This window comes from Anolis sagrei, chromosome 3, assembly GCF_037176765.1.
Source record: "Anolis sagrei isolate rAnoSag1 chromosome 3, rAnoSag1.mat, whole genome shotgun sequence".
Lineage (NCBI taxonomy): Eukaryota > Metazoa > Chordata > Lepidosauria > Squamata > Dactyloidae > Anolis > Anolis sagrei.
The window spans coordinates 4543879-4567593 of record NC_090023.1 but is presented as its reverse complement, the minus strand read 5'-3'; the positions used below and the strand labels follow the sequence as shown (position 1 = coordinate 4567593).

The window sequence follows — 23715 nt, the reverse complement described above, 5'->3', positions numbered from 1 at the left end:
GAAGAAGAAGTCCAGTAGTTGGTTACTTGGCTGGAATTGTAGATGAAGAGACTACAGATGTCATTCCCTTTTAGCTTCTGGGTTCACCATTCCCGAAAGTGTGGTCCCATTGGTACCAAAAGTGGCAGCTACAGGAGGGCAATAGATGGATGGAGAGGAGGAACTACTATTCCAAGATCCTCGATGGAGTTGGCAACCTTTTGCGTCCCTTCCAATAAGAAGAAGAAGTTCAGTAGTTGGTCACTTGACTGGAATTGTAGATGAAGAGACAATGGATGTCATTCCCTTTCAGCTTCTGGATTCGCCATTCCCGAAAGCGTGGTCCCATTGGTACCAAAAGTGGCAACTACGGAAGGGCAATGGATGGATAGAGAGGAGGAACTACTATTCCAAGATCCTTGATGGAGTTGGCAACCTTTTGTGTCCCTTCCGATAATATGAAGTCCAGTAATTGGTCACTTGGCTGGAATTATAGATGAAGAGACTACGGATGTCATTCCCTTTCAGCTTCTGGGTTCGCCATTCCCGAAAGCGTGGTCCCATGGGTACCAAAAGTGGCAACTACAGAAGGACAATGGATGGATGGAGAGGAGGAACTACTATTCCAAGATCCTCGATGGAGTTGGCAACCTTTTGTGTCCCTTCCAATAAGAAGAAGAAGTCCAGTAGTTGGTCACTTGGCTGGAATTGTAGATGAAGAGACTACAAATGTCATTCCCTTTCAGCTTCTGGGTTCACCATTCCCGAAAGTGTGGTCCCATTGGTACCAAAAGTGGCAACTACAGAAGGACAATGGATGGATGGAGAGGAGGAACTACTATTCCAAGATCCTCGATGGAGTTGGCAACCTTTTGTGTCCCTTCCAATAAGAAGAAGAAGTCCAGTAGTTGATCACTTGGCTGGAATTGTAGATGAAGGGACTACGGATGTCATTCCCTTTCAGCTTTTGGGTTCGCCATTCCCAAAAGCGTGGTCCCATTGGTACCAAAAGTGGCAACTACGGAAGGGCAATGGATGGATGGAGAGGAGGAACTATTATTCCAAGATCCTCGGTGGAGTTGGCAACCTTTTGTGTCCCTTCCAATAATATGAAGTCCAGTAGTTGGTCACTTGGCTGGAATTATAGATGAAGAGACGAGTGCTGTCATTCCCCAAAGTGTGGCCAGAAAGTAGCAGCTACAAAAAGGCTGTGGATGGACGGATGGAAAGGAGGAACTATTATTCCAAGATCCTCGATGGAGTTGGCAACCTTTTGTGTCCCTTCCAATAAGAAGAAGAAGTCCAGTAGTTGATCACTTGGCTGGAATTGTAGATGAAGAGACTACGGATGTCATTCCCTTTCAGCTTCTGGGTTCGCCATGCCCGAAAGCGTTGGACCTATGGGTACCAAAAGTGGCAGCTACAGAAGGGCAATGGATGGATGGAGAGGAGGAACTACTATTCCAAGATCCTTGATGGAGTTGGCAACCTTTTGTGTCCCTTCCAATAATTTGAAGTCCAGTAGTTGGTCACTTGGCTGGAATTGTAAATGAAGCTTCTGGGTTCGCCATTCCTGAAAGTGTGGTCCCATGGGTACCAAAAGTGGCAACTACGGAAGGGCAATGGATGGATAGAGAGGAGGAACTACTATTTCAAGATCCTCGATGGAGTTGGCAACCTTTTGTGTCCCTTCCAATAAGAAGAAGAAGTCCAGTAATTGGTCACTTGGATGGAATTGTAAATGAAACTTCTGGGTTCGCCATTCCCGAAAGCATGGTCCCATTGGTACCAAAAGTGACAACTACAGGAGGGCAATGGATGGATGGAGAGGAGGAACTACTATTCCAAGATCCTCGATGGAGTTGGCAACCTTTTGTGTCCCTTCCAATAATTTGAAGTCCAGTAATTGGTCACTTGGCTGGAATTATAGATGAAGAGATATCAGCTGTCATTCGCTTGTGGCTTCCAGAGAAGCCATTCCCCAAAGTGTGGCCAGAAAGTAGCAGCTACTAAAGGGCTGTGGATGGACGGATGGAAAGGAGGAATTATGATCCCAAGATCCTCGATGGAGTTGGCAACCTTTTGTGTCCCTTTCAATAAGAAGAAGTCCAGTAGTTGGTCACTTGGCTGGAATTGTAGATGAAGCTTCTGGGTTTGCCATTCCCGAAAGCATGGTCCCATTGGTACCAAAAGTGGCAACTACAGAAGGGCAATGGGTGGATGGAGAGGAGGAACTACTATTCCAAGCTCCTCGATGGAGTTGGCAACCTTTTGTGTCCCTTCCAATAATTTGAAGTCCAGTAGTTGGTCACTTGGCTGGAATTATAGATGAAGAGACGACAGCTATCATTCCTTGTGGCTTCCAGAGAAGCCATTCCCCAAAGTGTGGCCAGAAAGTAGCAGCTACTGAAGGGCTGTGGATGGACGGATGGAAAGGAGGAATTATGATCCCAAGATCCTTGATGGAGTTGGCAACCTTTTGTGTCCCTTCCAAGAGTCAGTTGCACGGTCAAGAAGGAGAAGTCCTTTTTCCAGGACACTCATGGGAGTGGATGGCCATTTGTGACCGGTTAGAAGAGGTTGGCCTTGAGTGGGTTGGGCTTCCTGTGGAAGGAGGAGAGGACACCGGAGAATGGCCCTGGCATGGCTTCGGCCGGCTGCCAAGCCTTGAGGAGGTCGGCCGCGTTGGCTCCACTGCTGGTGCTGACCCCGGCCCAGAGGGCTTGGTTCTTGAGGGCCTGGGCACCATGGCTGGAGCCCATCCCAGGCTGACCGCTCCCCGGGCTGGGGCTCAGGCTGCCCCCTCCGCCAGGGCTGTTGAGGCTGCTGGCCGAGGGCAAGGAGGCCGTGCTGTCGGGGGTCGGGCTGCAGTTGGACTCCTTGGACTCGTCGTCCTCGGAGGAAGAGCGCGGGTCAGCCTTCTTGCCAGACGAGGAGGATCCCCCGTTGCCATTCTGGCCCTTGGCGTTGGCCGCACGCTCCTGCTTCCGGAACTTGGCCCGGCGGTTTTGGAACCAGACCTGCGAGAAACGAGGAAACCAGGAAAGAGTGCGTCATTGGTCTGGAATAAACCTGCGTCCAGTTCAAGGCATCGCAATTCCTCATAACGGAAAGGAGGAAACTATGAAAATGAACAAAATCTGGTCCAAGTATTAAAAAACACCAGAATCAAGACAGTAAATCAGAAACAGGAGAACTCCAGACAGCAAACTATCAAGGGCCAGTGAACACCTCCCAAACAGAGGGGTGCCTCCAGGCAACAACAGTTAGGCTTTGCAAGTGGAAAGCTACTCAATGGTATACAACAGGCATGGGCAAACATTGGCCCTTCAGGCCTTTTGGACTTCAGCTTCCACATTTCCTGGGCTTCCTTTCCCCCCTCAGCCGCTTAAGCTCATTCCCACAGAGGGTGCCTCCAGGCAACAACAGTTAGGCTTTGCAACTGGAAAGCTACTCAATGGTATACAACAGGCATGGGCAAACATTGGCCCTCCAGGTATTTTGGACTTCAGCTTCCACAATTCCTGGCCTCAGGCCCCTTTCTTTCCCCCCCTCAGCCGCTTAAGCTCATTCCCACAGAGGGTGCCTCCAGGCAACAACAACCATTCTTTGCAAGTGGAAAGCTACTCAATGGTATACAACAGGCATAGGCAAACATTGGCCCTCCAGGCATTTTGGACTTCAGCTTCCACAATTCCTGGCCTCAGGCCCCTTTCTTTCTCCCCTCAGCCGCTTAAGCTCATTCCCACAGAGGGTGCCTCCAGGCAACAACAACCAGGCTTTGCAACTGGAAAGCTACTCAATGATATTCAACAGGCATAGGCAAACATTGGCCCTTCAGGCATTTTGGACTTCAGCTTCCACAATTCCTGGCCTCAGGCCTCTTTCTTTCCCCCCTCAGCCGCTTAAGCTCATTCCCACAGAGGGTGCCTCCAGGCAACAACAACCAGGCTTTGCAACTGGAAAGCTACTCAATGGTATACAACAGGCATGGGCAAACATTGGCCCTCCAGGTATTTTGGACTTCAGCTTCCACAATTCCTGGCCTCAGGCCCCTTTCTTTCCCCCCTCAGCCGCTTAAGCTCATTCCCACAGAGGGTGCCTCCAGGTAACAACAACCAGGCTTTGCAACTGGAAAGCTACTCAATGATATTCAACAGGCATGGGCAAACATTGGCCCTCCAGGCATTTTGGACTTCAGCTTCCACAATTCCTGGCCTCAGGCCCCTCCCTTTTCCCCCTCAGCCGCTTAAGCTCATTCCCACAGAGGTTGCCTCCAGGTAACAACAGCCAGGCTTTGCAGCTGCAAAGCTACTCAATGCTACTCAAGCTAATTAACTGCAACATTCACACTTTCTTCCAACAGACATGGGTTCTTTCTCCCACCCTGGACATTATTCCGCAAATACATGTATACTCCACTTGCCTAATTCCCACAGAGGGTGCCTCCAGGTAATAACAGACAGGCTTTGCAGCTGCAAAGCTACTCAATGTTAACCAAGCTTGCTAATTGAAACATTCACACTTGCTTCAAACAGACAAGGGTCCTTTCTCCCACCTTGACATTATTGCACAAATGCACATACACCTCACTTGCCCCATTCCCACAGAGGGTGCCTCCAGGCAACAAGAGCCAGGCTTTGCTGCTCCAAGGCTACTCAATGCTAATCAAGCTCACTAACTGCAACATTTACATTTGCTTCAAACAGATAAGGGTTCTTTCTCCCACCCTTGACATTATTGCACAAATGCACAAACCCTTCACTTGCCCCATTCCCACAGAGGGTGCCTCCAGGCAGCAACAACCAGGCTTTGCAGCTGCAAGATGTCTCAATGCTAATTAAGCTTGCTAATTGCAACATTTACATTTGCTTCAAACAGATAAGGGTTCTTTCTCCCACCCTGGACATTATTCCACAAATATATATACACCCCACTTGCCCCATTCCCACAGAGGGTGCCTTCAGGTAACAACAGCCAGGCTTTGCAGCGGTAAGGCTACTTAATGGTAATCAAGCTTGCTAATTGCAACATTCACACTTACATCTGTTCTTTCTCCCACCCTGTAAATTATTCCACAGATATACAGAGGGTGCCTCCAGGCAACAACAGCCAGGCTTTGCAGCTGAAAGGCTACTCAATGTTAATCAAGCTTGCTAATTGCAACATTTACACTTGCTTCAAACAGACAAGGGTTTTTTCTCCCACTCTGAGCATTATTCCACAGATATATGTACACCACACTTGCCTCATTCCCGCAGAGGGTGCCTCCAGGCAACAACAGCCAGGCTTTGCAGAGGCAAGGCTAGTTAATGCTAATCAAGCTTGCTAATTGCAACATTTACACTTGCTTCAAACAGACAAGGGTTCTTTCTCCCACCCTGGGCATTATTCCACAGATATATATATATATATATACACCCCACTTGCCACATTTCCACAGAGGGTGCCTCCAGGCAACAACAGCCAGGCTTTGCAGCTGCAAGGCTACTCAATGCTAATCAACCTTGCTAACTGCAACATTCACACTTGCTTCAAACAGACAAGGGTTCTTTCTCCCACCCTGGGCATTATTCCACAGATATATATATATATATACACCCCACTTGCCACATTTCCACAGAGGGTGCCTCCAGGCAACAACAGCCAGGCTTTGCAGCTGCAAGGCTACTCAATGCTAATCAAGCTTGCTAACTGCAACATTCACACTTGCTTCAAACAGACAAGGGTTCTTTCTCCCACCCTGGGCATTATTCCACATATATATGTACACCACACTTGCCTCATTTCCGCAGAGGGTGCCTCCAGGCAACAACAACCAGGCTTTGCAGCAGTAAGGCTACTCAATGTTAACCAAGCTTGCTAACTGCAGAATTTACACTTGCTTCAAACAGACAAGGATGCTTCATACAGGCAAGTGTGACTGTTGCAATTAGCAAGCTTGGTTAACATTGAGTAGCCTTGCAGCTGCAAAGCCTGGCTGTTGTTGCCTGCAGGAATGAGGCAAGTGGGGTGTCTATATATATATATCTGTGGAATAATTCCCAGGGTGGGAGAAAGAACCCTTGTCTGTTTGAAGCAAGTGTAAATGTTGCAATTAGTTAGCTTGATTAGCATTGAGTAGCCTTGCCTCTGCAAAGCCTGGCCGTTGTTGCCTGGAGGCACCCTCTGGGGGAATGAGGCAAGTGTGCTGTACATATATATGTGGGATAATGCTCAGGGTGGGAGAAAGAACCCTTGACATTATTCCACAATTACACGTACACTCCACTTGCCTAATTCCCATAGAGGGTGCCTCCAGGCAACAACAGCCAGGCTTTGCAGCTGCAAGGCTACTCAATGCTAATCAAGCTTGCTAACTGCAACATTCACATTTGCTTCAAACAGACAAGGGTTCTTTCTCTCACCCTGGGCATTATTCCACAGATATATATACACCACACTTGCCTCATTCCCACAGAAGGTGCCTCCAGGCAACAAGAGCCAGGCTTTGCAGCTGCAAGGCTACTCAATCCTACTCAAGCTTGCCAATTGCAACTTTCACACTTGCTTCAAACAGACAAGGGTTCTTTCTGCCACCTTTGACACTATTGCACAAATGCACATACACCCCACTTGCCCCATTCCCACAGAGGGTGCCTCCAGGCAATAACAGCCAGGCTTTGCAGCTGCAAGGCTACTCAATGCTAATCAAGTTTGCTAATTGCAACATTCACACTTACGTCTGTTCTTTCTTTAACCTTGTAAATTATTCCACAAATACACATACACCTCACTTGCCTCATTCCCACAGAGGGTGCCTCCAGGCAACAACAGCCAGGCTTTCCAGTGGCAAGGCTAGTTAATGCTAATTTAGCTTGTTAACTGCAACATTCACACTTACTTTTGTTCTTTCTCCCACCCTGTAAATTATTCCAGAGATATACAGAGGGTGCCTCCAGGAAACAACAGCCAGGCTTTGCAGCTGAAAGGCTACTCAATGTTAATCAAGCTTGCTAATTGCAACATTCACACTTACGTCTGTTCTTTCTTCCACCCTGTAAATTATTCTACAGATATACAGAGGGTGCCTCCCAGGCAACAACAGCCAGGCTTTGCAGCTGAAAGGCTACTCAATGTTAATCAAGCTTGCTAATTGCAACATTCACACTTACGTCTGTTCTTTCTCTCACCCTGTAAATTATTCCAGATATACATACACCCCACTTGCCCCATTCTCACAGGGGGTGCCTCCAGGCAACAACAGCCAGGCTTTGCAGCGGTAAGGCTACTTAATGGTAATCAAGCTTGCTAATTGCAACATTCACACTTACATCTGTTCTTTCTCCCACCCTGTAAATTATTCCACAGATATACAGAGGGTGCCTCCAGGCAACAACAGCCAGGCTTTGCAGCTGCAAGGCTACTCAATGCTAATCAAGCTTGCTAACTGCAACATTCACACTTGCTTCAAACAGACAAGGGTTCTTTCTCCCACCCTGGGCATTATCCCACAGATATATGTACACCACACTTGCCTCATTCCCACAGAGGGTGCCTCCAGGCAACAACAGCCAGACTTTGCAGCTGAAAGGCTACTCAATGCTAATCAAGCTTGCTAATTGCAACATTTACACTTGCTTCAAACAGACAAGGGTTCTTTCTCCCACCCCACTTGCCTCATTGCCGCAGAGAGTGCCTCCAGGCAACAACAGCCATGCTAATCTAGCTTGTTAATTGTGGCATTCACACTTACAAAGCTAGCCCATGCCTGGTCTAGATGACCTCTGGGGACCCTTCCAAGGAAGCCCATGCTTCCGTGGAGGAGGAATGGTGGCATGTCTCACCTGGACTCTGGCTTCGGTGAGGTCTATCTTGAGGGCCAGCTCTTCCCGGGTGTAAATGTCCGGGTAGTGGGTCTCGGCGAAGACCCTCTCCAGCTCCTTCAGCTGCGAACTGGTGAAAGTGGTGCGGATCCGGCGCTGCTTCCTTTTCTCATTGATGGTGGAAGGATCCGAGAAGAACTTGTAGGGAACTTGGAGAGAAAGAAAGCAAGCAAGAAAGAGCTTTGAGGTCATCTTGCATTTGTGTTTTTATTTATTTATTTATTTATTTATTATATACAATATTTATATTCCACCCTTCTCGCCCCAGAGAAGATTCAGGGCAGATCACAATGCATATATTCATGGCAAACATTCAATGCCATAGACACACAACATATATAGACAGAGACACAGAGGCTATTTAACATTCCAGCTTCATGAGAGTATGCTTTGAATTCCGGCCACCGGGGGAGCTGTCGCTTTACCATTCACTTGTGACACTGATGGAGTACTTCCTCATTCTTTTTTGAGTGAAGGACATACATTGGGTTGTTAGGTGTCTTGTGTCCAAATTTGGTGTCAGTTCGTCCAGTGGTTTTTGAGTTCTGTTAATCCCACAAACGAACATTACATTTTTATTTATATAGATATAATGAATTTATTATTATTATTATTATTATTATTATTATTATTACTATTATTATTATTTCTGCTCTGAATCTCCTGACTGTTGTATTGGATCTCACTTCGGACACTTCCCAAGTGTCTAGGACTGTGTGATGTATCCACGAATAATGCGTGCAGATCCCAGTAGGGAGGGAAGGAGGGAGGAAGGGAGGGAGGGAGGGAGGGAGGAAGGAAGGAAGGAAGGAAGGAAGGAAGGAAGGAAAGGAGGAAGGAAGGAAGGAAGGAAGGAAGGAAGGAAAGAAGGGAGGGAGGGAGGGAGGAAGGAAGGAAGGAAGGAAGGAAGGAAGGAAGGAAAGGAGGAAGGAAGGAAGGAAAGGAGGAAGGAAGGAAGGAAGGAAGGGAGGAAGGAAGGAAGGAAAGAAGGAAGGAAGGAAGGAAGGAAGGAAAGAAGGAAGGAAGGAAAGAAGGAAGGAAGGAAGGAAGGAAGGAAGGAAGGAGGGAAAGAAGGAAGGGAGGAAGGCAGGCAGGCAGGCAGGAAGGAAAGAAGGAAGGAAGGAAGGAAAGAAGGAAGGAAGGAAGGAAGGAAGGAAGGAAAGGAGGAAGGAAGGAACGAAGGAAGGAAAGAAGGGAGGGAGGGAGGGAGGAAGGAAGGAAGGAAGGAAGGAAGGAAGGAAGGAAAGAAGGAAGGAAGGAAGGAAGGAAGGAAGGAAGGAAGGGAGGAAGGAAGGAAAGAAGGAAAGAAGGAAGGGAGGAAGGAAGGAAGGAAGGGAGGAAGGAAGGAAGGGAGGAAGGAAGGAAGGAAAGAAGGAAGGAAGGAAGGAAGGAAGGAAAGAAGGGAGGGAGGGAGGGAGGAAGGAAGGAAGGAAGGAAGGAAGGAAGGAAGGAAGGAAGGAAAGAAGGAAGGAAGGAAGGAAGGAAAGAAGGAAAGAAGGAAGGAAGGAAGAAAGAAGGAAGGAAGGAAAGAAGGAAGGAAGGAAGGAAGGAAAGAAGGAAGGAAGGAAGGAAAGAAGGAAGGAAGGAAGGAAGGAAAGAAGGAAGGAAGAAAGGAAGGAAGGAAGGAAGGAAAGAAGGAAGGAAGGAAGGAAGGAAGGAAGGAAGGAAGGAAGGAAAGAAGGAAGGGAGGAAGGCAGGCAGGCAGGAAGGAAAGAAGGAAGGAAGGAAGGAAGGAAAGAAGGAAGGAAGGAAGGAAGGAAGGAAGGAAGGAAGGAAGGAAGGAAGGAAGGAAGGTAGGAAGGAAGGAAGGAAGGAAGGAAGGAAGGAAGGAAGGAAGGAAGGAAAGAAGGAAGGGGTGAGCTCAGTTCAGGCTCCTCATTGATTCCAGGTGAGCTGGACATCCAAGCAGCTCCCAAGGTCAGTTTTCCCCAATTTCCACCAAAATGTCTCACAACACAAGGAGTGACCATCACTCAAAAATTATGATTTTGTCATTTGGGAGTTGTAGTTTCTGGGATTTCTAGTTCACCTACAGTCAAAGAGCATTCTGAACCCCACCAACGATAGAATTGGGCCAAACCTCCCACATAGAATCCCCCTGCGAGCCACAGCAACATGTGGCAGGGGATGGCTAGTATAATAATAAATAATATATTTATTATATTGTAAATAAAGTTTTAGTATTATGATTTATTTATACCCTGCTTTATCTCCCTTGAAGGAGACTCTGAGTGGAAATAATAATAATAATATATTAATTATATATAATAAATAATATATATTATTATATTATAAATAAAGTTATTTTATTATTATTTATTTATACCCTGATTTATCTCTCGTGAAGGAGCCTCTGAGTGGAAATAATAATAATAATAATAACAACATATTAATTATATGTAATAAATAATATATATATTATATTATAAATATATTATTATATTATAAATAAAGTTATTTTATTATTATTTATTTATACCCTGCTTTATCTCTCGTGAAGGAGCCTCTGAGTGGAAATAATAATAATAATAATAATAACAACATATTAATTATATGTAATAAATAATATATATATTATATTATAAATATATTATTATATTATAAATAAAGTTATTTTATTATTATTTATTTATACCCTGCTTTATCTCTTGTGAAGGAGACTCAGACTGGAAATAATAATAATAATAATAATAATAATAATAATAATAATAATAATAATATATTTATACTCCACTTTATCTCTCCCAGAGACTTAAAGCACAAATTGTTGTTGTTCTTCTTCTTCTTCTTGTAGTAGTAGTAATAATAATAATAATAATAATAATAATAATAATAATAATACCCTGCTTTAGCTTTCCTGAAGGAGACTCCAAAGTGGCTTAACATGAAAGCATTAGCATATAATTTAAAATATACCCAATATGCAAACATTAAAACGGAAGTAAATATAAACAGTATTTTAAAATTCCCAGTTAAAAACCATTAGAATCATAGAATCCTAGAATCAAAGAGTTGGAAGAGACCTCATGGGCCATCCAGTCCAACCCCATTCTGCCAAGAAGCAGGAATATTGCATTCAAAGCACCCCTGACAGATGGCCATCCAGCCTCTGTTTTAAAGCTTCCAAAGAAGGAGCCTACACCACACTCCGGGGCAGAGAGTTCCACTTCTGAACGGCTCTCACAGTCAGGAAGTTCTTCCTCATGTTCAGATGGAATCTCCTCTCTTGTAGTTTGAAGCCATTGTTCCATTGCGTCCTAGTCTCCAAGGAAGCAGAAAACAAGCTTGCTCCCTCCTCCTCCCTGTGGCTTCCTCTCACATATTTATACATGGCTATCATATCCCCTCTCAGCCTTCTCTTCTTCAGGCTAAACACGCCCAGCTCCTTAAGCCGCTCCTCATAGGGCTTGTTCTCCAGACCGTTGACCATTTTAGTCACCCTCCTCTGGACACATTCCAGCTTAGAGTCAATATCTCTCTTGAATTGTGGTGCCCAGAAATGGACACAATATTCCAGATGTGGTCTAACCAAAGCAGAATAGAGGGGTAGCATTACTTCCCTAGATCTAGACACTATGCTCCTATTGATGCAGGCCAAAATCCCATTGGCTTTTTTTGCCGCCACAAACATGCCCAGCTCCTTAAGCCGCTCCTCATAGGGCTTGTTCTCCAGACCGTTGACCATTTTAGTCACCCTCCTCTGGACACATTCCAGCTTAGAGTCAATCTCTCTCTTGAGTTGTGGTGCCCAGAATTGGACACAATATTCCAGGTGTGGTCTAACCAAAGCGGAATAGAGCATGGGGAGCATGACTTCCCTGGACCTAGACACTAGGCTCCTATTGAAACATATTCAAAGTTCATAACCACATCACTTTGGGCTCTTGCACTGAGGAGGGGTCTAATAGAAAAAGGCTGCAATGCTTGCAAACATGGGTCCATGGGCTGCAAAACATTGAAAGATCAAACTAGAAATCCCATTGTTGAACTGCCATGGCTCATGGAGGCTCCTTCTTTGGAAGCTTTTAAGCAGAGGCTGGATGGTCATCTGTCAGGGGTGATTTGAATGCAATATTCCTGCTTCTTGGCAGAATGGGGTTGGACTGGATGGCCCATGAGGTCTCTTCCAACTCTTTGATTCTATGATTCTATGATTTGATTCTATGATTCTATGAGGCTGGATGGCCATCTGTCAGGGGTGCTTTGAATGCAATATTCCTGCTTCTTGGCAGAATGGGGTTGGACTGGATTGCCCAGGAGGTCTCTTCCAACTCTTTGATTCTATGATGCTATGATTCTATGACATTGAGATGTGTCGTTTTGGCTAGGCGCTGGGACTCTTGGAGCCTGCAAAAGCACAACTCCCATGATTGCATATGCATTATTATTATTAGTAGTAGTAGTAGTGTTAGTGTTCTCAAACTGCATTCACTGGACAGTGCAGATGCAGCCCTAGTTAGGATTATGATGGGAGAGCAAAGATGGATTTCCTCTAAACCAAGCCTGGGCCAACTTGGGCCCTCCCTCCCTCCAGGTGTTTTGGGCTCCAGCTCCCACCACTCCTAACAGCCGGTAGGCTGTTAGGAATGGTGGGAGTTGGAGTCCAAAACACCTGGAGGGAGGGAGGGCCCAAGTTGGCCCAGGCCTGCGCCAAACCATGGCTTTTATTGAGCATCCCAAAGTTCCGTTTGCAAGGCCCTTTATTTCTGCAAACCTTGCAAAATGGCAGCATTTTAATTGTTTGAAGAAAAGAGTGGGTTGTTGTTGTTGTTATTGTTATTATTATGATGCAATGAAGCAGGAACTAATTTTGCGCCTGGCTTTTCCTTGCCTGTTGAAGAATGGCTGATGTTTACCTTTTGCAAAGGAGCAAATCTCACTGGGAAACTATATCTATCTATCTCTATCTGTCTATCTATCTATCTATCTATGTATCATTTTGCATTTAAGTAGCAACAAATGTATATATCCATATATATATGGATATATATATGGATATATTTATGGAGCAACGAATGTATATATCCATATATATATCCATATATATATGGATATATAAATTCGTTGCTCCATAAATGCAAAATGATAGATAGATATAGTTTCCCAGTGAGGTTTGCTCCTTTGCCAAAGGTAAACAGATATATAGATATAGATAGAGATATATTCATTCCTTGCTTCTTAATTGCAATATATATATATATATATATAGAGAGAGAGAGAGAGAGAGAGAGAGAGAGGTTGCAAAGGCGTGTGTGTGTGTGTGTGTGTGTGTGTGTGTGTGTGTGTATATATATATCTTTATAGGGATATATTCATTCCTTGCTTCTTAATTGCAAAATTATATATATATATAGAGAGAGAGGGGGGGGCAACGAATATATATATATATATATATATATATATACACACACACACACACACACACACACACACACACACACACACCTTTACAATCTGAATTTATTTCCAGTTGGAAAATTCGAATTTGAACATATAAATTCAGATTGCAAAGGTATATATATAGATAGATATATTAGTTGCTCTCTCTCTCTCTCTCTCTCTCTCTCTATATATATATATATGGATATATACATTTGTTGCTTCTTAATTGCAAAATTATATATATATAGAGAGAGAAAGAGAGATCTACATATATGGATATATACATAAATATATATGGATATATACATTCGTTGCTTCATAATTGCAAAATTATATATATATATAGAGAGAAAGAGAGATCTACATATATGGATATATACATAAATATATATGGATATATACATTCGTTGCTTCATAATTGCAAAATTATATATATATAGAGAGAGAAAGAGAGATCTACATATATGGATATATACATAAATATATATGGATATATACATTTGTTGCTTCTTAATTGCAAAATTATATATATATAGAGAGAGAAAGAGAGATCTACATATATGGATATATACATAAATATATATGGATATATACATTCGTTGCTTCATAATTGCAAAATTATATATATATAGAGAGAGAAAGAGAGATCTACATATATGGATATATACATAAATATATATGGATATATACATTTGTTGCTTCTTAATTGCAAAATTATATATATATAGAGAGAAAGAGAGATCTACATATATGGATATATACATAAATATATATGGATATATACATTCGTTGCTTCATAATTGCAAAATTATATACCGTATATTCCGGCATATAAGACGACTGGGCATATAAGACGACACCCAACTTTTCCATTTAAAATATAGAGTTAAGACAACTCCCATGCATAAGACTACACCCGCGTATAAGACGACCCCTTACTTTTGAGAAGAATTTCTTGGGTTAAAAAGTAGTCTTATATGCCAGAATATACTGTATATATAGAGAGAGAAAGAGAGATCTACATATATGGATATATACATAAATATATATGGATATATACATTTGTTGCTTCTTAATTGCAAAATTATATATATATATATAGAGAAAGAGAGATCTACATATATGGATATATACATAAATATATATGGATATATACATTTGTTGCTTCTTAATTGCAAAATTATATATATATAGAGAGAGAAAGAGAGATCTACATATATGGATATATACATAAATATATATGGATATATACATTCGTTGCTTCATAATTGCAAAATTTTATATATATATATATATATATATATATATATATAATTTTGCAATTAAGAAGCAACGAATGAATATATATATATATATATATATATGCGCCTTTGCAATCTGAGTTTATTTCCAGGTGAGAAATTCGAATTCGAATATATAAATTCAGATTGCAAAGGTATATGTATGTATGTATGTATGTATGTGTATATATATGTGTATATATATATATATATAAGTTGCTCTATCTATCTATCTATCTATCTATCTATCTATCTGGCTATATACATTCGTTCGTTGCTTCTTAATTGCAAAATTATATATACATGCCTTTGCAACCTGAGTTTCTTTCCAGGTGGGAAATTCGAACTCAAAGCAGTATCGTATGTCTTCGTTTTTGTTTTTATTTACATTTTAGGGAGATAAAGCTGGATACAAATAATACTTATAATAATTCGTTTGGCCAAAAATAATTCCCGAACTGTGTTGGGAGTGATTGTAAAGGCAAGGAGGAAGGAGGAAAGAGGAAGGAAGGAGGAAGCCCGGCGTGCGGCTATTGTCGGCAGTCTCCGTTCTCAAAGTGGAAAGGGCGTTTTGAAAGGGAAAGCCCAGTCCTCCCTGGAGAAGGAAGGCAGGTTGACACCACTGCCATTGAACTGCAATATATGGGTCTACTCTGGCCATAGGGAGGGAGGGAAGGAAAGGAAAGGAAAGGGAAAGAGGAATGAATGAAAGAAAGAAAGGAGGGAGGAAAGGAAGGGAGAGAGAAAGGAAGGACGGAAGGAGGGAGAGAAAGAAGGAAAGGAAAAGAAAGAAGGAAGGAAATGGAAGGAAGGAAGGAAGGAAGGAAGGAAGGAAGGGAAGAGAAGAAGGGAAGGAGGGGAAAAGGAAAAATGAAAAAGGAAAGGAAAGAAGGAAGGAAGGAAGGAAAGAAAAGAAGGAAGGGAGGAAAAAGGAAAGGAAAGAAGAAAGGAAGGAAAAGGAAGAAAGGAAGGAAGGGAAGGAAATAAAGGAAGGAAGGGGAAAAGGAAAATAAAAAGGAAGGACAAGTTAGGAAGGAAGGAAGGAAGGAAGGAAGGGAAAGAAAGAAGGGAAGAAAAGGAGGGAGGGAGGGAGAAAAGAAAGAAGGGGGAAAATAAAGAAGGAAAGAAGGAAAAAGGAAAGGGAAGGGAAGAAGGAAAGAAAGAAGGAAAGAAAAGGAAAGAAGGAAAAAAGGAAAAGGAAGAAGGAAAGAAAGAAGGGAAGAAAAGGAAAGAAGAAAGGAAGGAAGGGAAGGAAGGAAGGAAAGAAGGGGAAAAGGAAGAAAGGAAGGGAAGGGAAGAAGGGAAGGAAGGAAGAAAGAAAGGGGAAAAGGAAAATAAAAAGGAAGTAAATGGAAGGATGGAAGGAAGGAAAGGAAGAAAGGGAAGAAGGGAGGGAGGAAAGAAAGAAGGGGGAAAAAGGAAAGAAGGAAGGAAGGAAAAGGAAAGGAAAGAAGAAAGGAAGAAAGGCAAGGAAAGAAGGGAACGAAAGGAAGGAAGGAAAAAAGGAAAAACGGGAAAGAAGGGAAGGGAAAGAAGGAAAAAGGAAAGAAGAAAGGAAGAGAAACGGAAGTGGGAAAGAAGGAAGGAAAGAAATAAGAAAGGAACGGAAGGAAGGACGGACGGAAGCGAAGAAGGAAGGGAAGGAGAGGGCTTCCTTCTTTGGAGACGGAAAGCTCCCTCCCGCACCGCCTTGCAAGGTTCAGCAGAAGGAAATCGGGCCCGTTTGGGGAGTAAATCCGGGATAGAAACATCCGAATTACAAGAACGGGACGGAAAGTGAGGGGGAATCTCCTGAGGAGGGTCCCAGGCAGGAAAGGAAAGGAAGGAAGGAAGGGAAGGAAGAAAGGTGTACTCTTCCCCCTTCCCTATGCCGGAAAAGGTATACGTTTGGCTGGAGTGACCCTTGGAAAAGGTCCCTGTTCCGACTTGCATACAAATGCAACTTAAGAGCAAACCCACAGAAGCGAGGGCTTTGCGATTTGCTGTTCCAACCCGCGCTTTTGGGGGGAGAGAGAGGGAGAGAGAAGGCCTTGGTCAAACTACACATCCCAAAGACTCCGGAGCCTGGAGCCAAGGCACTCAGTCTCCAAAGAAGGGGCGGGATGGCTCCGGATCCGGGTTCCGTTTCTGATCTGGGATGGAAAGAAGGGACTGGCAAGGAAAGGAAGAGAAGAGAAGGGAGGAGTGGGCTCTCCCTCCGCCTGGAAGCCCCCCGGGCTGTCACTCCGAAGGGGGGAACGCTTTGCGGGACACAGAAGAGGGACCCCGGGGTCTCGGTATCCACTTGTCGGAAAGACAAGTGTAAGAAAGGAAGAAAGAAGAGATAGAAGAGAAAGAAAGAAAGAGGAAAAGAAGGGTGTAAGAAAGGAAGAAAGAAGAGATAGAAGAGAAAGAAAGAAAGACGAAAAGAAGGGTGTAAGAAATAAAGGAAGAAGAGAAAGAAGGAAAGAAAGAAAGAAAGAAAGAAAGAAAGAAAGAGGAAAAGAAAGGTGTAAGAAAGGAAGAAAGAATCCACTTGTCGGGAAGGAAGGAAGGAAGGAAGGAAGGAAGGAGAGAGAGAGAAGGCAGAAACAGAGGAAAAGGAAAGGAAAGGAAGGAAGGAAGGAAGGAGAAAGAAAGAAGGCAGAAAGAAAGGAGGAAAGGAAGGAGAGAAAGAAAGAAAGTAGGAGAGAAAGAAAGAGGGGAAAAAGAGAAGGAAGGAAGGAAGGAAGGAAGGAGAAAGAAAGAAGGCAGAAAAAAGGAGGAAAGGAAGGAGAGAACGAAGACAGAGAAGGAAAGAAGGAAGGAAGGAAGGAAGGAAGAAAAGGAGAGAAAGAAAGAAAGAAAGAAAGAAAGAGGGTAGGAGAGAAAGAAGACAGAGAAGGAAAGGAGGAAGGAAAGAAGGAAGATAGGAAGGAAAGGAAGGAAGGAGAAAGAAAGAAGGCAGAAAGAAAGGAGAAAAGGAAGGAGAGAAAGAAAGAGAGAAGGTAGGAGAGAAAGAAGACAGAGAAGGAAAGAAGGAAGGAAGGAAGGAAGGAAAGAAACGAAAATGAAGGAAGGAAGGAAGGGGGGAGAGAGAAAGAAGGCAGGAAGGAGAGGAAGAAAGAAAGTAGGAGAGAAAGAAAGAGAGAAAAAAGACAGAGAAGGAAGGAAGGAAGGAGATAGAAAGGGCAGAAAGAAAGGAGGAAAGGAAGGAGAGAAAGAAGACAGAGAAGGAAAGAAGGAAGGAAAGAAGGAAGGAGAAAGAAGAAAGGCAGAAAGAAAGGAGGAAAGGAAGGAGAGAAATAAAGAAAGAGAGAAGATAGGAGAGAAAGAAGACAGAGAAGGAAAGAAGGAAGGAAGGAAGGAAGGAAACGAAAAGGAAGGAAAGAAAGAAGGAAGGGGGAGAGGGAAAGAAGGCAGGCAGGAAGGAAGGAAGGGAGGAAGAAAGAAAGAGAAAAAGACGGAAGAAAGCAAGGAACGAGAGAAAGAAGTCAGAAAGAGAGGGAAAGAGGGAAAAGAAGGAAAGAATGAATACAGCAAGAAAGGAAAGGGGGGAGAGAGAAAGGAATAAAGAAAGAAAAGAACGCAGTAAAAAAGAAAGAAAGAGGAGAAAGATGGAAAGAAAGCAGAAAAAGAGGGGGAAGGAAAGAAGGAAAGAGAGAAAGAAAGGAGAAAAAGGACGGAGGGAAGGAGAGAAAGGTGGAAAGAAAGCAGAAAAAGAAGGGGAAAGGAAAGAAGGAAGGGAGTAAAGAAGGAGAGAAGGAAGGAAAGAAAGGAAACAGAAGGCAGGAAGGAAGGAGAGAAAGGAGGAAAGAAAGAAAGCTGAAAGACGGGGAAAGGAAAGAAGGAAGGAGTGAAAGAAGAAAAAAAGCAGAAAGGGGGGAAAGGAAGGAAGAATGGAAGGAGAGAAAGAAAGAATGAGAAAAAGAAGGTATTAAGAAAGGAAGGAAAGAGAGAAAGACAGAAAGAGAAAAAGAAGAAAGGAAGGAAAGAAGAAAGGAAGGAAGGAAGGATGGAAAAAAGATGACAACAAGAAAAGAAGGAAAGAGAGAAAGAAAGAGAAAAGGAAGGAAGGAAGGAAGGAAAGAGAGAAAGAAAGAGAAAACGAAGGCAGTAAGAAAGGAAGGAAAGAGAGAAAGACAGAAAGAGAAAAAGAAGAAAGGAAGGAAGGAAGGGGAAGAGAAAGAAAGAAAGCAGAAAGGGAGGATGAAATGAAAAAAGCGGAGAGAAGCGAAAGTGGAGATATATGAGAAAGGAAAGACAGAGCAAGAAAGCAAGAAAGGAAAAGAAGACACGGGAAAGAAATGGACAGAAAGGAGGGAAAGAAAGGAAAGAAAGAAAGGCGGAAGACGGGAAGAGAGGGCGGGGGGGGGGAGGAAGGAAGGAGAGAAAGAAAGAGAGAAAAGAACGAAAGAACGAAAAAAGGAGAGAAAGAAAGAGGAAAAAGAAGACAGAAGGAAGGAAAGGAGGGAGGGAGGGAGGGAGGGAGGAAGGAAGGAAGGAAGGAAGGAAGGAAGGAAGGAAGGTGCACCTACACCAGGCATGGGCAAAGACCTGGAGGGAGGGCTCAAGTTGGCCCATGCCCGCTCAGCACTCTAACTTGCCCATACTGGCATAATCTGTCACCGCACAACTTGCAATGAGGCCCCCACCCGACCCCTCCCGACAGAGGCGCCTGCGGCTGCTGGGCTGTCTCTTCCTCCCTCTCCTTCCCTCTCACCTGCTGCGAAATAGAAGGGAGAAGGAAGGAAAAGGAGAAAAGAGAGAGAGAGAGAGAGAGAAGGCAGAAAGGAAGGAAGCAAAGGACAGAAGGAAAGAAAGCAGAGAGAGGGGAAAAGGAAGGGAGGAAGTAAAGAAGTCTGAAAGAAAGGAAGGAAGGAGGGAAAGAAGGAAAGATAGCAGAAAGAGAGAGGGAAGGGAAGGAAGAAAGGAAGGAAAGAAAAAAGAATGAGAAAAAGGAGGCAGGGAGGAAGGAAGGAAACAGAAAGTGAAGGAAGGAAGTACAGAAAGGAGGCAGGAAGAAAGGTGAAAAGGAAGGAAAGGATGAAGGAGAGAAAGAAAAAGAAGGCAGAAAGAAGAGAAGGAAAGAAAGCAGGACGAGAGGGGAAAGGGAGGAAGAAAGAAGAGAGAGAGAGAGAAAGAGAAGGCAGAAAGAAAAGAAGGAAGGAAAGAAAGAAAGAGAGAAAGAAAGAAAGAAAGAAAGAAAGAGGAAAAGAAGCCACTAAAAAGGTAGGCAGGTAGGAAGGAAGGAAACAAGTAAGCAAGCAAAGAAGGAAAGAGAGAAAGAGAGAAGGCAGAAAGAAAGAAAGGAAGGAGAGAAAGAAAGAGGAAAATAAGCCAGGAAAAAACGTAGGAAGGAAGGAAGGAAGGAAGGAAGGAAGGAAGGAAGGAAAGAAAGAGAGAGAGAAGGTAGTAAAGAAAGAAAGAAAGCATGAGGGAAAGATGGCAGTAAGAAACGAAAGGGAGAAAGAGGAAAAGAAAGAGAGAGGAAGTAGGCAGGAAGGAAGGAAGGAAGGAGAGAAAGAAGAAAATATAGCAGAAAGAGAGGGTAAAATGAATGAATGAATGAAGGAAGGAAGGAAGGAAGGAAGGAAAGAAATAGAAGGCAGTAAGAAAGGAAGGAGAACACAGAAAGAGGGTGGAAGGAAGGAAAGAAAGAAAGAAAGAAAGAAAGAAAGAAGGAAAGAAAGAAAAAGGAAAAGAAGCCAGTAAAAAGGTAGGAAGGAAGGAAAGAAAGAGAAAGAAGGCAGTAAGAAAGGAAGGACGGAGGAAAGAAAACAGAAAGAGGATGGAAGGAAGGAAAGAAAGAAAGGAAGGAAGGAAGGAAAGAAAGAGGAAAAGAAGCCAGTAAAAAAGGAAGGAAAGCGAGAAAGAAAGAAAGAAAGAGGAAAAGAAGGCAGCAAGAAAGGAAGGAGAGAAAGAGGAAAAGAAAAAGAGAGGAAGAAGGCACGAAGGAAGGAGAGGAAGGAGAGGAAGAAGAAAATATAGCAGAAAGAGAGGGTAAAATAAAGGAAGGAAGGAAGGAAACAGAAGACAGAAAGAAAGGACGGAAGAAGGAAAGAAAACAGAGATGGTGGAAGGAAGAAAAGAAAGAAAGAAGGAAAGAGAGAGAAAGAAGGTAGAAAGAAAGAAAGAAAGAAAGAGGAAAAGAAGCCAGTAAAAAGGTAGGAAGGAAAGAAAGAGAAAGAAGGCAGTAAAAAAGGAAGGAAAGCGAGAAAAAATAAAGAAAGAGGAAAAGAAGGCAGCAAGAAAGGAAGGAGAGAAAGAAGAAAAAAGAGAGGAAGAAGGCAGTAAGGAAGGAAGGGAAAGTAAAGAAGGAAAGAGAGAGAGAAGGTAGGAAGGAAGGAGAGAAAGAGGAAAAGAGAGAAGAAGAAGGCAGTAAGGAAGGAAGGGAAAGGAAAGAAGGAAAGAAGGAAAGAGAGAGAGAAGGTAGGAAGGAAGGAGAGAAAGAGGAAAAGAGAGAAGAAGGCAGTAAGGAAAGAAGGGAAAGGAAAGGAAAGAAGGAAAGAGAGAGAGAAGGTAGAAAGGAAGGAAGGAGAGAAAGAAAGAGGAAAATAAGCCAGTATTACGTAGGAAGGAAAGAAGGAAGGAAGGAAGGAAAGAGAGAGAGAAGGTAGTAAGAAAGAAAGAAAGCAAGCAAGAAAGAAGGGCGTAAGAAAGGAAGGAGAGAAAGAGGAAAAGAAAGAGAGAAGAAGAAGGCAGTAAGGAAAGAAGGGAAAGGAAAGGAAAGAAGGAAAGAGAGAGAGAAGGTAGAAAGGAACGAAGGAGAGAAAGAAAGAGGAAAATAAGCCAGTAACACGTAGGAAGGAAAGAAGGAAGGAAGGAAAGAGAGAGAAGGTAGTCAGAAAGAAAGAAAGCAAGCAAGAAAGAAGGGCGTAAGAAAGGAAGGAGAGAAAGAGGAAAAGAAAGAGAGAAGAAGAAGGCAGTAAGGAAAGAAGGGAAAGGAAAGGAAAGAAGGAAAGAGAGAGAGAAGGTAGAAAGGAAGGAAGGAGAGAAAGAAAGAGGAAAATAAGCCAGTAAAAACGTAGGAAGGAAAGAAGGAAGGAAGGAAAGAGAGAGAGAGAGAAGGTAGTAAGAAAGAAAGAAAGAAAGAAAGAAAGAAAGAAAGAAGGCAGTAAGAAAAGAAGGAGAGAAAGAGGAAAAGAAAGAGAGAGGAAGAAGGCAGTATGAAAGGAAGGGAAAGGAAAGAAGACTGGTGCGCCTACACCAGGCACGGTCCAACTTGGGCCCTCCCTCCCCGTGTTGTGCCATGCCTTGCCAGAGTCCCCCCCCCCACCCGACCCCTCCGGGCAGAGGCTCGCGCGGCTGTCTGTCTGCGTCCCGTTGCTCACCGGCGGCGTAGGGCGCGGGCGGGTGTTCTCGGAGGGCGGCTCCGAGGGCGCACTGTGGGGCGGCGCCGAGGGGGGTCCCGGCGGGGGCGGGGGCGGCGGCGAAGGGCCCCCGGAGCGGGCTGTACTGGAAGGCGGCGGCGCCCCCGGGACCCCCGCCCTGGCTGCACGGGGAGCCGAAGTCCGCCGCCGCGTACGCCGCCGAGGCCTCCATGGCCGCCATGCACGAGTCGTACGAGTTCAGGTAGGAGTAGTCCATGGCTGGAGAGGACGAGGAGGGGGAGCTGGACCACCAGGACAGGCAGGCGCTCCCCGCCAGGATGAGGATGAGGCTTCTCTCCGGCCGCCTGCCTGGGCACGACTGAAGGGAGCAGGGAGGGAGGCAGGGAAGGAGGAGGAGGTGGGCAGGGGGCGGGGCTTCTCCTAGGCCACGCCCCCTGACTAACCCTTGCGCGGGGGGGGGGGGGGTCTCACCCAATGAGGGGCGAGTAATAGAGACCCCCAGTCCTTCCTCTTGAAATCTCGGTCACTCACACTTTTTCTATGAGCTGGTGGAGTTGTTGTGTCAGCTCGGGTCCTCCTCCTTTAAAAATTTCAGCAGGGATCCCATCAGGTCCGCTGGCTTTGTTATTTTGGCTGCTGGCATTGCTGACTTCTTCCAAGCTAGGCAGTGCTGCAAGCTCATCTTTCCAACGTAGTGCAATTGATTTTTGGTCCTTCAGAAGTTTGGTTCCATCTGATGTTCCATCAGGTGTCAGCTCAGGTCCTCCCTCTTTAAAGATTTCAGCAGGGATCCCATCTGGTCCACTGGCTTTGTTATTTTTTTTTGTTGGCTGATGGCATTGCTGACTTCTTCCAAAGTAGGCAGTGCTGCAAGCTCATCCCTTGTTTGTTGTTGCGGGATTTGTGAGAGAACCTCTTCGGCCACATTGGAGCTGCGGTTCAGGAGGCTTTGGTAGTGTTCTTTCCAACTAGTGCAATTGAGTTTTGGTCCTTCAGGAGTTTGGTTCCATCTGATGTTCCATCGGGTGTATGCCATAGTTTCTTGGTCCGCAGATGACCTTTGTGGCTTTGAAAAATCCCTGAGCATCATGGGTACCTGCCAGGTGTGGATTTCTTCAGCCTTCTTTGTCCACCAGATGTTCTTGAGTTCTCTTGTCCTTCTTTGGACCTTAGCTTTTGCGCTGGCATAGATCTTTTTCTTGACGTCTCTCTGCCATGTTTGTTCCAATGTTCCTCAACATTTTCGGAGTGTTCCATCTCATTGGGATCCATTAGTCATGGACTACAAACTGGACATTGTTTGAGTTCATTTCTGAAGTAACAAGTAGTAACTTACTTCTACTAGTCGTTGTCTGAGTAGGATTGTCTTCCAAGGTTGGTCTCCTGGCAGTGGGTCCGTAGGTGACTGTGGAGTCCTATTCTTGATCTGCATCTTCTCCCACAGTGAGGGCATTGGCTTCCAGATGGAAGGTGGTCCTGATTGGGGTTGGCTTGACGTGCCTTCCTCTTGGCATGTTTCTCTCTTTTGCCCTCCATTCATGCCTCTTCAAATTCTACAGCACTGCTGGTCACAGCTGACCTCCAGTTGGAGCACTCAAGGGCCAGGGCTTCCCAGTTCTCAGTGTCTATGCCAGAGTTTTTAAGTGGGTGATGATGGTGGCATCCTTGAAATCTGCTGGGATATTCTCGGTCACCCACACTTTTTCTATGAGGTGGTGGAGTTGTTGTGTCAGCTCAGGTCCTCCTTCTTTAAAGATTTCAGCAGGGATCCCATCAGGTCCACTGGCTTTGTTATTTTTTTTGTTGGACGATGGCATTGCTGACTTCTTCCAAGCTAGGCAGGGCTGCAAGCTCATCCCTGGTTTGTTTGTCATTTCCGTCAAACTAATCTTGATGTTTCTTGGTTTGGTATCCAAT

At 44.3% G+C, this 23715-nt stretch overlaps 1 protein-coding gene across 2 annotated transcripts; it reads right to left on the bottom strand.

The window, feature by feature from the left end:
* Positions 1–2365: 2365 nt before the first annotated feature.
* On the bottom strand, positions 2366–22054 carry PHOX2A (paired like homeobox 2A). Of its 2 annotated transcripts, none has more exons than XM_060766987.2 (3): positions 21799–22054; positions 7805–7993; positions 2366–3022 (listed from the first exon to the last, which is right to left on the bottom strand). In XM_060766987.2, exons 1-3 carry the CDS (start codon positions 22052–22054, stop codon positions 2550–2552), a joined length of 918 nt encoding a protein of 305 aa, XP_060622970.2. In that variant the 3' UTR covers positions 2366–2549. The 2 variants fall into 2 exon arrangements, with proteins under 2 accessions (XP_060622970.2, XP_060622971.1); XM_060766988.2 differs by having other exon boundaries at positions 2366–2999; positions 7806–7993.
* Positions 22055–23715: the final 1661 nt, after the last annotated feature.